The sequence below is a fragment of the Panthera onca genome, chromosome B1, assembly GCF_046562875.1.
Source record: "Panthera onca isolate mPanOnc1 chromosome B1, mPanOnc1 haplotype 2, whole genome shotgun sequence".
Classification (NCBI taxonomy): Eukaryota; Metazoa; Chordata; class Mammalia; order Carnivora; family Felidae; genus Panthera; species Panthera onca.
Genome location: NC_138342.1, coordinates 151,210,057 through 151,223,469, shown reverse-complemented (window position 1 = coordinate 151,223,469; position 13,413 = coordinate 151,210,057). Strand labels below are relative to the sequence as shown.

The 13,413-nt window shown below is 35.9% G+C and overlaps 1 protein-coding gene across 3 annotated transcripts in view; it reads left to right on the top strand.

Moving 5' to 3' along the window:
- The window catches only part of GLRA3 (glycine receptor alpha 3), a 235,028-nt gene that overhangs the window by 54,052 nt on the left and 167,563 nt on the right, over nucleotides 1-13,413 (top strand). For all 3 annotated transcript variants that reach the window (XM_078445598.2, XM_078445600.1, XM_078445597.1), the window contains exon 3: nucleotides 11,949-12,016. In XM_078445598.2, the coding sequence (XP_078301724.2) occupies nucleotides 11,949-12,016 (68 nt within the window). The remainder of the gene's footprint in view (nucleotides 1-11,948; nucleotides 12,017-13,413) is intronic.

Here is a 13,413-nt window from a genome sequence, read left to right as displayed (position 1 = left end):
TGTTTACATCGTGTATTAGTGTGATACATTAGTTAGAATTGATGAATCAATATTGATTAACTACTGAATAACTATTCATCAACAGTTGATAATGATGTATTATTATTATGAACTGAAGTCCACTGTTCACCTTAGGGTTCACTCTTGATGTACATTTTGTGGCTTTTGACAAATGAGTAACCCACATGCAAGCATCATGTCTGTATCATACAGAAGAATTTCACTACCCTAAAAATCCCCTGTGCTTCAGCTATGAATGTCATTCTCTTTCCCCCCAAATCTCTGGCAACCACTGATCTTTTTCTGTTTGTAGAGTTTTGTTTTCTCAAGAATGTCATCTAGGTGGAATCCTATAGCATGAAGACTTTTCAAACTGGAAATATGCTTTTAAGGATCTTTCATGTCTTTTTGTGGTTTGATAGCTCATTTCTTTTTATCACTGAATAGTATTACTTGATAATCTCTTGTTTATACATTTGACATTGAAGTAACTTTATACGATGATCAAGCTACAGAATTCTAGCTGAAAAGCTTGTTAGATATTGTTCCATTGCCTACTGACATTTAGTATTTAAAAAAAATCAATATGCTATTTTGATTTTTGCTCCCTTACATATAGCCTATTTTTTCTAACTGTGCATATTTTTCTTTTAAAAAAAAGTATGGCTTATGCTAGCATTGTTTTGTGTTATTCTCCAAAATAACTTTCTTTTAAAAAAAATCTAATCTTTTCTCGTCTATGTCCCACCCATACCCTTTACCCTTTTGTCTTTTTCCTTTATACTTAAGGAGGACTATTCGGATTTGTGGCATAAATGACTCTTTGATATTTTACACGGTGTCATTTGATGTTTATTTATTTATTTTGAGAGAGAGAGAGAGAGAGAAGGGCAGAGAGAGAGGAAGACAGAATAGCAAGCAGGTTCCATGCTGTCAGTGCAGAGCCTGATGAAGGGCTTGATCCCATGAACCATGAGATTATGACCTGAGCCTAAATCAAGAGTTGGATGCTTAACCAACTGAGTCACCTCGACGCCCTTTACATGGTGTTATTTGGAATGTGTAGGAAGATTTTAATTCTGTGACTGTATTTTGGTGTCTTCACAGTCGTCTTTATCCTAGACCATTCTCCTCAAATGTGAAGTCATGAACGTTGTGTTACAGGTTGCTAGGCAGGTGCTATTTCATATGTTTAGCTGTTTGTTTTGTTTATGACCACAGTAAAAAACAGGTACCTGAACTTGGTAAAAATTCAATTGTCTGAAAATACTAGTGATGGAAAGCAGCACTTCCTTGCCTCAACAATCTTTGTTCACAGCTATTCATTCTTCTTTAAAGCAAACACTCCCAGGGTAAAATTGGTTACTTAGGTAAGTACCTGTTCTCATCTGTCTGATTGGTGTCCAGGCCTCTTACAAAGAAGGCAGTAGAAGATTCCTTTGCCCTAACTAGACTTCTAATTTAGTGCCTCAATTTGTATTCACCTCTTCCGTTTTTCTTTTCTGCCCAATGATTTCTCTTTTCTTCCTGCAGGAAAAATCATGTTTATTCATCTTGTTCACTCTATTCAAGCTGCTACTTATATGTGATCAAAATGCTCTGTAGTTCAGGAAAGATCGAGTTGATTTGAGTGCTGATACAGGTTTTGCCTGGTGTGTGTGTATGTGTGTGTGTGTCGTAAGGAGGTGGTTTTCTGTTATTTCTCTCACTAGAAAGGGAAATCTGGCAGAGGCATTCCTGCCCTGAACAGAATTGTGCTTTAGATGAGCATTGAGTGTCGACTAGGCTTTGGTCTGGGGTCCTCCGGGTGCCCAAACACAGACATCTTTAGTTTTAAAGTACTGTCAGGAACTCAGCTTTCTCCAATCATCTTTATTTTTTTTTTAACTTTTTGCAAAGAGTTAGAAGTTGAATAAATTCTGGGGATCTAATGCACAGCATTGTGGTTACACTTAATACTGTATTATACACTGAAAAGTTGCCAAGTGGGCAGATCATCAATGTTCTCAACACAAAAAAAGAAATAGTAATTATGTGAGGTGATGGATCTGGAAGCTAAATGCTACAGTGGTAATTATATTGTGGTATATAAGTGTATCAAATCAACACAGTGTGCACAATGAGCAATGTTTTATGTCAATCATATCTCAGTAAAGCTGGAAAATAAAGCAATTGCAAAAAGTCAGCATTGATTCACAGAACAGTATTATTTCCAATCACCTTAATAAACTCTGTTTGTAAAAAAAAAAAAAAAAAAGTTTTTCCATGCCTTCAAGAATTTCTTCGAGATAAACCCCAGGCCATTCCTGCTCCGCAGGACAGGAAGCCGGGAAGTTGTGTTTTTGTTTTTGTTTTTGTGTTTTTAGTTTATTTACTTATTTTTGAGGCAAGAGGCAGAGAGAGAGGGAGACAGAATCCCAAGCAGACTCTACACTGTCGGCGCAGAGCCAGACGCAGGGCTTGATCTTAGGAACCATAAAATCATTACCTGAGCTGAAATGAAAGCAAGAGTTGGATGCTTAACCGACTGAGCTACCCAGGTGCCCCTGGATGGGAAGCAGAGAATTTTTGAGATAGGTACCCATGGCCTGTCCCAGCAGACCCCTTTTAACTCCCCTCTTCTTTTCGTTCAGAGGATGACCCTAAGCTTTATGTCTCCCTGGGTAGCTCTCCCTTCTCCATGCCGTCCTAACCTGCATTTCTTTTAGACTTTCCTCTGTTTCATCCATCAACCATTTTCTTCTCCCTTCTGTATTTTATGTCATTAAACTGATTATGGCCTCCCTCTCATTCTTGGTGTGATAACATCATTTTATGTCTTCAGAGCAAAAGAAAACTGGGTTCAATTTTCCATCTTGAAATAGAAGCATCCAGGAGTCATTTGAAGCTAGAAGCCAGTTTACCAGATGAAAAAGCAATTGAATAGCAAATGAATGTATATCCAAAGACAATAAACTATTATTTCAGTAGACCATTTTACCAGCTTTTTCTAGATTTTAGTTATTTCTTTTGACCCTATTGTTTAGACCCCAGTTGGTCTTTGATAACTCTTAAGTGTAATTTGGATCCAGGCAGAAAGTATTCTCTTAACAATCACTCAATTACATATTCCTCCTAAACATTTATTGCATATTGGTTGGGTTTTTTTGTTTTGTTCTATTGTTTTGTTCTATTTCCAACAATTACTTTCTTTATCTAGAAATAACATTGTTTGTCTTGACAATGTCTTTGTGGTTTCTGTCTTTTCATCTGTAATATTTCCCTATGTTAATCCCTTTCTCCCACATCACAAAACTCGTTTGCAAATAGTCTATTCTGCTCTAACACATTCTGTCCCCAGAATGGCATCTGTACCTAAAACTCATTTCCTTCCTGTTTTTTTTTTTTTTTTCAGGAAAAGTATTAGCATCTTCTTTATCCATTTTAACTATTTCTATTCATCCAGGAATTATTGTTCTTGAATAAAATTCACAATAATTTTTTGAACAAGGTATAGTTTCTACTTGCATTGTTACATGATACAAGGTCATTTTGGCAAGAAAAGTGTCTTTAATAATAAATCTTCCTAAAACTATAAATGTTCACCTGAAATGCTCACAAATTTACATTGGTATGCTCTATATCTTATGTTATCTTTGGTTTTTAGTTTTTAATGTATTTTTCTGTAGTAATTTCTCTTTTTTTAAATTTTAAAACAATCCCAAATTAGCCGAAGATTTACAAATATCGCACAAAACTTTTTTTTTTCATGAACCACTTGAAAGCATGTTGTTGAACTGATGCCCCAATACTTGAGAATATCATACAAACAAGAACATTCATTCTCTTAGACAACCACAATCTAACCGTTGAAACAGAAAATTAACATGAATATATAGTTATTGTCTAATTCATGGACCCCATTCAAATTCTGTCAACTACCTGAGTATTGGCTTCATAGCAAAAAGATCCAGTTTAGAATCATGTCTTGTATTTAGTTGTCATTTCTCCTTGTTTTATTCGGTTTCAACCAGGACTTCATTCTTTTTATGACCCTTATGATCATGACATTTAAAAAATATATTATTATCTCTTTATTTAGCAGAATGTACCTCAGTTTGCATTAGTAATTTTCTTCATGCTTCAGTTTAGGTAATGCATTTTAATAAAAATATCACAGAAGTGTTACTTTGTTCTGAGTGCATTTTATCAGATGGTGGACCATGTTAATTTTTGCCATCACTGTTAATGTTCATTTTGACTAACTGATTAAGTTGGTATATTCCCGTATCTATCTATGTATCTATCTATCATCTATCTATCTATCTATCTATCTATCTATCTATACTTATATACATATACAGAGGCATATACATACACACGTGTATATTCATGTATTTATTAATTTACATTTCCATTTTTACTTCTCTGTTGAAAACCATGATTTACATTGATCTCTGATGCATTGGTTTATTCTTATTTCTGAGTTTCCACATTTTAACTTCCTCTTCTGACAGTAAGAAATCTGGCTCCACACCAGCGCAGCTACCCCACTATAGGAACATCCTCCTCACTCTGGCTCCCACACCCTGGTGTGCTGCGAATCCCGTCTCCCAGATGTCCGTCTCATCCTATCTGTTTAGCCACCCTTCCCGTGGCCATCCCAACATGGACGCCTATTTTGTGTTGCCTGATGGAATGGCTTTAAGACTGCATTTTCAGGAAGAAAATGGAGGGAAAAGGGAACAGAAAGAAGAAACTGGATCCTATTTTTATGCCATTATTTTCAAACTTTTTTCAAGTATCTAACAAATGATTTAAAATCTGGATTTGAAGTCATCACATTTATTTCTATCAAGTAAAAAATAAAAGAATATCTTTCCTTGTGACCTGACTACATACATATGTGTGACATGTACCTACATATGTACATGCATATAGATGTAAATACAATTTTTTTTTGAGATTTAGTCTTTCAATTGCATTCTGGGTCTTTAAAAAGGGTGAGGTTTTAATGCAACATTACATTAAAAATTTCTTGGAATCATTTTCATGAACACTTGGGCTGCCTTTTGTTTTTTCTTTGTTGGCTTGAGATTTACCTTGTGAACAATTTTTTCCCTGGTATGAATAGCAATAACATAATTGCCAAGGGTTTGCAATGTACTTTGCCATTTTGCCTTTATCCGTCTCTGAATTTGAAAGGCATATTCTATTTCTTTAAGGGACATCTAAAAGAAAACATGCTGCTGAAAACATCTATAACTACTGTCGTTTGCTTTTTGGGCCAACGATGGCTAATGTAATGAACAATTTAAAAGCACAATTTGCCATATGGATGCTATCGCAATTATTTGCTCTGTTGCTAAACATAGCAGTGTATTAGACGGATTTAACAGCTTTTGCACTGGCACAGAAAAGTAGCAGATTGGCCAAGGAGTGCTAAACAGGTGCTCTCTGTAATGGCAATAGAATATTTACAATCTTCTCTGAGCTTCATTCTCTACAAAGTTTTTGAATATACTTATCAATAGCTAAGGTAGAAAGATTACTCTAATCTGCTGCTCTGATCTGCCATAGACCAGAAGAAGCTTAAAGTACAGAATACACTGCTTCATAAACATTATGGTACTGCATCCACTTCATTCTTTGTAGTCCATCGACACTGTCACTGCCTGGGTCAGGGCCATTCTATCTCCCATCTGGACTATAACAGTACATTCCTGTTTTCTCTGTCTCAAAGCTTTTGCCATCCATTCAGCTACTCCCTGTGTTGTGTTGGTTCACTACACAACCATGATGAAAAATCTGTAATGGCTACCTCATCTTCATAAAGTAAATTCCAAATACCTTCAGATCACATCAAAGAGATTCTATGATGTAGCCCAAGACTACGCTTAAAAACAATGACTTTTATTTTCAAATTTGTTTATACTTTTAGTACAGTTTTTTCATTTTTTATTTTTTTAAAAATTAAAAAAAAATTTTTTTTAATCTTTATTTATTTTTGAGAGAGTAAGAGACAAGAGTGAGAGCAGGGGACGAACAGAGAGAGAGGGAGACACAGAATCCAAAGTAGGCTCCAGGCTCCGAGCCGTCAGCACAGAGCCCGATGCGGGGCTCGAACCCACGAACCGTGAGATCGTGACCTGAGCTGAAGTCGGACACTTAACCGACTGAGCCACCCAGGCACCCCTTTTCATTTTTTAAAAAATAAAATTTTATAGGGGCTCCTGAGTGGCTCGGTGAGTTAAGCATCTGACTCTTGGTTTCAGCTCAGGTCATGATCTCATGGTTCGTGGAATAGAGCCCTGCGTCAGGCTCTGCATTGACAGGGCAGGGCCTGTTGGGATTCTCTCTCTCTTCCTCTCTCCCTGCCCCTCCCATGCTCTCTCTCTCTCTTTCTCTCTCTTTCTCTCAAAATAAATAAACTTTAAAATAAAATAAAATTATATATATGTATATGTATATAAATACACACATACACACAAATATTTCGAGTGTCTGCTCTATTTTTGAAATTTGGAATTAAGGTTTAGTGCTTAAATTCATTCACCTTTCTTCCGGCTGAAGAAGAGAATACACACATAAGTAGTCAAATGGCAACCACATAGCACTCATGTATGTTCTAATCATCAGGCAAAGAACACACCTTACAACCAGGGGAATAAACGCTAATGCGCAGACCTCAGACCACTGGGATTTACTTTACTACCACATGGAATTTAGACTTTGAAACCAGGCTGACTTTCTGCCTTGAGAAGGAGCTTTCTGAGTGTGATTGGAGTCACGTTGAAGAGGCCAGGGCTGAAATCTGTTTCATATAATATTGAACATCATGCTCTTAAATTATAAGTGAAAAAAGCCTCAATTAGTCACTCCTCCTTTGACCACTGCTCTTCTGTGGGTGGAACCATGTTATTTTCCTTATTTCACTCATTGACGTTACTATGCGAGCCTCTGGTAAACTCGGGATGCGAGTGCCACATTTTAGGGAGAAAACAAAAACGTCAGAGGAATCCGCCTAGCACAGTACTTGATACTGAGGCTTTCAGAACCTTCCTGGAATCACTAGGGCCTGCCATAAAGCATAAGCGACACAGAAATGCAACTGAACGGATATCACTAACTTCAGGCCGCAGAAGCCCATGCTGAATGTTCACCTTTGTTCTACTTTTCACGGCTACTATCTAAAATTATACGGATAATAGTTAAATTTTTAGGATGAAGTTAAAAAATATAATAAAGGATGCCTCGCTTTCTATTCAATGCCCAAAGAGAAATTAAATAAAAGTCAAAAAAACAAAGACCCTGCCTCTTGCTAGATTAAAATAAGAAGAAGCACCACCGCTGCCCCGCCCCCCACCGCTCGATGTTTTATTTATTCCAATTTCAGCCAAAGAGTTCACAGTCAGATGGAGCAGGCAGCCTTACAGTGACAGCTGTTCCCCCAACATGGATGTACTTCCATCAGCATTTTATTGAAAGATGAATTAACCCAATACCAATGCCCTGTGTTTTCCATCTTCCAAAGGCTGTGAGTCAACAGAGCCCAAGAGAATTTCTTCCAGGCTAAACGATATTCCCCAGATTCATAGTACTGTTAACAGCAAAAGAAAATATGATAGAGTTTCAGCATTCGTTAGAAAACACAGAATAACCTAGAAAATATGAAAGACTGTTTTTTTCAATATTCCAGATACTCTGTGTACATAGTTTAGAGTTCAATACCTTAGACTTACATAAGTCAAAAAAAAAAAAAAAATCTATCAGTTAATTGTGACTTCACGCTTCTCTTGAGATGGGATAAAATATTCATGAAGTAAAAGATTCGTGTTTTCTCCTCTCTCACATAGTGACATATAAGACACCCTTATCATCTTACAAATTTGTAAATATTAAAAATGACAAAGAAATATTAAAAAGAACTTCTCACTAATAGTCAAATAATTATAGCACCTCCAGGATTCAGGATTTTCATAGGGTTTTCCGCTTGTTTTTAATTTTTGGTTTTAATTTTATAGACAGAGTGTACAAACAGGAGAGAGGAGCAGAGAGAGAGAGGGTGGGGGGAAAGAATATCTTAAGCAGACTCCGGGGCTCAATCTTACGACTCTGAGATCATGACTTGAGCTAAAATCAAGAATTGCTCGCTCAACCAACTAAGCCACTCAAGGCCCCAAAGTTTTCTTGTTCTTAAACATCCATCCTTCATACTGAAAACAATTTACCTTCTCTACCTGTTTAATTTTATGTTCTACACATCTTGATGCTCAATAGGCTTTGGTCTGTTTCTAACTGCACAGCATCTACTTGTTTTAGTAGCATTGGTGACCAAACTTAAAATAGGCAACTCTCTTATCAATATCAGTGGCCTTGCATTTTCAAGGCCTTGTTCTAAGTCCTGACACCCATCTCTCTATTTCTTCACCTCTAGAAAAATCTCGGTTCATTTTTAGCACTGCGATATAATGGGCACAGATGTTTTCTAGTCTGGAATTCCTGAGTGGTTCCCAGCATCACTGCACATCTGAATCATCTGGGGAGCTTTTAAAAATATCAATGCTCTGGTTGCATGCCATAGCATCCAGGTAAAATTCAGGTATCCATCTTTTTTAAAGATCCTCATATGATTCCAATGTGCATAGGATCCATTGGCTTATGGATTGTAGACGTCAGTTTTGAATAATTTTGTGGGTTTTTTTTCCTCTACTTTCTTCCAGCAGGACATATGGCTATCAGAAATTGAGTAGAAAAACAAAGATGAGAATTGTGCACCAGAAATCAAGAAAATGTGAACTGAAACCACAAATGATTTTAAACTATTCTGACTAATGAAACATTGTTTTGTTTTATTATTATTATTATTATTATTATTATTATTTTTAATATTGGTACAAAGAGACTCCTTTTTATCTTTACAAAGGATCAAGAATCAGAATGGCTTTGGAATTTTTAACAGCAATGCAAGAAAATAAAAATAAAAGAGAAATGTCTTTGAAATTCAGAAAAAAAATTGTTTTGAACCTAAAGTTTTCTACCAAATTTAGATGTTAAAAGGACATTTAGGGGTGCCTGGGTGGCTCAGTCAGTTGAACTTCCAACTTCAGCTCAGGTCATGATCTTGTGGTGCGTGGGTTCAAGCCCTGAGTTGGGCTCTGTGCTGACAGCTCAGAACCTGAAGCCTGCTTCAGATTCTGTGTCTCCCTCTCTCTCTCTGCTCCTCCCCCACTCATGCTCTGTCTCTGTCTCTCTCAAAGATAAATAAACATTAAAAAATAGTAAATAAATAAATTAAAAGGACATTAAAAGAATTGTGAACAAGTGAATTCTCAAAAGCTTCACATCCTTATGCATCATTTCTCAAAAAATTCCTAAAGGATTTATTCTACTAAAATTAAGAAATAAGCCAAGTAAAAAGGAAAGTCAGGGACCATGAAAGGCAATCTGACAGAAGAGAGATGGAAGTAAACCCTAGTATAATGATTATGGGAAGTCATAAGATGGCTGCTATGCTCCAGAGCAAAAAGAAAAAAAAAAATCTAATTTTGGAATATATCCAAAGGAAGATAAAGCTAATAAAATATCTGATGAGTCTGACATTGAAACATAATTCAGACATTTCAGAACTTCTGGGTAGGTTAATGATACATATGGAAAAAACTATGTGAAATACATAAAGAGTTTATCAACCTCAAGAAAGTGTTTACCGGGAAAGAAAAGTAATCATAATTTATTGCATGGCTTGGTTGGAAATAATATTTACCTTGTCATAATGTAAAAAGTGAATACTAATCTAACAACAATGGCAGTGTAACCATATCTGTGTACTAGGAGGATAAAAAAAGAGGTTTATGTTAATGGAGGTGGTGATAATGGCTTGAAAGAAAGCTAAATAAATCCTCCTCTGCTGTGGGTATCAGAACATATGCTTAAAATGGGAGCATCTAAAAGTAGCAAAATAAGTTCATTATTTAGAGAAAATTAGGTAAATCCCCAAAGAATCTATTATATAAGTTGGAGTGATTATCTCTAGCGAAGGGGACATAGAGGTACAGGGCAAAGGGCAGGCATCTTAGCTAAGGCTTATATATTAGTTTTTGTGTGTGGCATTATCTGACTAATAGGTAGAATTTAACTCCGAGTTATTTTAACCCTTACCACACAATATTTCAGTGTTGCTGATTTATATATCTATCAGCCTAATAATAAAGTCTGTAGCTAGATAATGGAATCCTTGGGATGTAATGTTATGTGAAGGTCATGGTACAACTTGATATGATGGGAAAAAATGACTCCTAGAATCAGACTAGTGGTTCCAATCCTAACTATGCTATTCATTAGCACCTTATGTATCCTCTCTGAACTTTAATTCCTTTTTTGATAAGTGGTGTAATATTACCCATTTGCAGTGTTATATGGATTAAGTGGTATCTATGAATCAGCACAACGCATGTTTAGTACATGAAGTACTAAACAATTTATGAAATCTTATTCCTCCTGCCCTGCTAGATGATAATCTCGTTGTGTTTTCTGCAATTTGGTGTACACAATTTGTAAATATTTAGTAAATTAATGAATAAATGGATCTCATAAAAACAAAAATTATTGGTTTTTATGATGAATGCTAAACGCACTTACAGGGGACTTCTGGAAAGGCAGAATGATGTTTTCTGTAAATTCACTCCTCCAAAAAAAAAAAGCAATAAAAATACTGAAAAAACTGTCAAAGTTAACCTTCGGGAGCTCTGAAAAGCTTGCAACACACTGAGGAATGTGTATTCAAGTAAAACTAATAGGTTTCTCTAAAAACAGGGCATGTAAATATGGCTCCCCTCCTGAGCTCCTGGTAGCCTTGAAAACCAGCAGCCTCTCAACCATAGAAGCTTACAATCCAGAGCCTAGCAGGTATCAAAGTCCATCCCTAGAGCTATGTTATTTTTATCTGGCCTGCTCCCTAGAAAAGTACCACTCAGATGGCTTATCATTATTTGGCTTTGACTGGGAACTCCCTCAGTGGGAAAATCCTACCCCAGGGCATTTATTAAAAATGATCACAAAAGTGATCACAAAAGGGGCACCTGGGTGGCTCAGTCCTTTAAGCTGATGACTCTTGATTTTGGCTGAGGTAGCGATCTCAGGGTCCTGATCTCAGGGTCCTGATCTCAGGGTCCTTAGAGCTGAATTCTCTCTCTGCCCCTCCCCTGCCCCTGCCCTTGTTCCCTCCTTGTTCCCTCCCCTGCATGCTCTCTTGCACATGCGCTCTCAAAAGAAAGAAAGAAAAAGAAAGAAAGAAAAAGAAAGAAAGGAAAAGAAAGAAAGAAAGAAAGAAAGAAAGAAAGAAAGAAAAGAAAATGATCATAAGAAACTGTTTTAACACCGCAGCTGCCTAACGCTGTGTGATACAGAATCCTCAGTGGCTGCACACTGTGGGGAAATACAGACTATTAGTCCAGGAAAGTCACTAAACAACAAACAACAATAATAAACACCAGTAACAACAACTGGGCTTTGCAAATGGGAGGTCTGGTTTCCAGGGTTGCCACATTGCATGATTTAATGTATCCAATTTTTAACAACAACAACAAAAATATGTAGCATGAAAAGAAACAGAAAAATAGGGCCGGTACATGGTAGGAAAAAATCAATAGGAACAGCCTAAAGGAGCTCCAATGTTGGACTTACCAAATCAGACATTTACAAAGCCATCAGAGATATCAAGACCAAATGAGATTGAAGACTTATATAATGGCCAGCCTCAGTGTTCAAAGGAGACTATGAATTTGCGATTTTCAATTCAGATTATTTCACAGAGTGATTGCCTTCAATTTTATGCATCTGTGTGTACACAGATATAAAATATATATGTTCCTTTTTTTAAAAAAAAAACTGATAATGAAAAGCATGGAATTATTTAAAAATATTTTAGATAAGTATCTAAATAGTCTTTATGTTTTAATCTCTTTCAGGCCCTCCTGTTAATGTCACATGCAACATATTCATAAACAGCTTTGGCTCTATCGCTGAGACGACAATGGTAGGCATGTTTACTTTGTAACAAGTTTCACACTGGAGTATTTTGTAATTACATTAATGGCGCATTTTCTGCTAGTGTTATGTAATTTAAAGCCAAAACTGATGTAATGATATTTAAAAACATAAAATTAATGGTATAACTAAACTGTAATCAACTACAGGCAATAACGTTTCATTTAGAGATGGTATAGTAGAGAAAACGTAAATAAAAACAAGAATGTTTTTTCCCATTTTGGTAATTAAATATTAAATCTCAAATTAAAACTAAAATTTTACGGGGCGCCTGGGTGGCGCAGTCGGTTAAGCGTCCGACTTCAGCCAGGTCACGATCTCGCGGTCCGTGAGTTCGAGCCCCGCGTCAGGCTCTGGGCTGATGGCTCGGAGCCTGGAGCCTGTTTCCGATTCTGTGTCTCCCTCTCTCTCTGCCCCTCCCCCGTTCATGCTCTGTCTCTCTCTGTCCCAAAAATAAATAAAAAAAAAAAAACGTTGAAAAAAAAAAAAATTTAATAAAAAAAAAAAAAAAACTAAACTAAAATTTTACCATATAAACCATTTCTTTTCAATACTCTTTATAAACAGACATAAACATAGAAGTAAATAATTTCATGTTCAATTATTCTGTGTACTTAGAATGTGTTTATAATATTATTTTGAGTCTTTATTTGGTTACTTTTCCAAATGAATATAGTATTTACTCAAACATTATGAATGTTTTGTGAATTGTGGTATCTGCCTTAATTTATTGAAACACTTTGAACAGAGACTTCTGTTGAGAGCTATGTAGTTGAGAACATTTTATATAATGAAGTTATTAAAGCCAAAACAATTATCATTACAGACCAAATTTATTCTGATTTGAATTTTATAACTTTCTCTAACGATCATGTTGTATCTCTACCTTACCCTGTTGTATCTCTACCTTACCCTGAAGCTTTTATTGTGCATTTTAGCAAAACTAAAATGCAGAGACAGCCTTATGAGCCACTCATATCTGTAAAATTGTCTAGCAGGCAAAATTTTTTTTCTAATTGAAACTATGTATGGTGGTTTTTAAATTACCTAGAGTTATAATCCATTCCTAAATTTAGCAAGTATAATTTGCATTAATTTTCAAAGTTGATGTTAGCTAGAATAGGATGTAAAATACTTAAAAATTTATTAGCTTCCAAAACCATTATTAAGTAAGTAGAGAACTATGTTCATTTTACGTATCTCAGAATGACTTGATAGCAAATTCTCTAAGAATAAATAATCTAATATGCGAATTATTACGGGTGGATATACAGGTGTGTGTGTGTGTGTGTGTGTGTGTGTGTGTGTGTGTGCGCATAGAGGATCTATCTCAACAGGAAGAGACTTTACTTAGGCATCTTTTTTTCCCCTCATGTATGCAATATT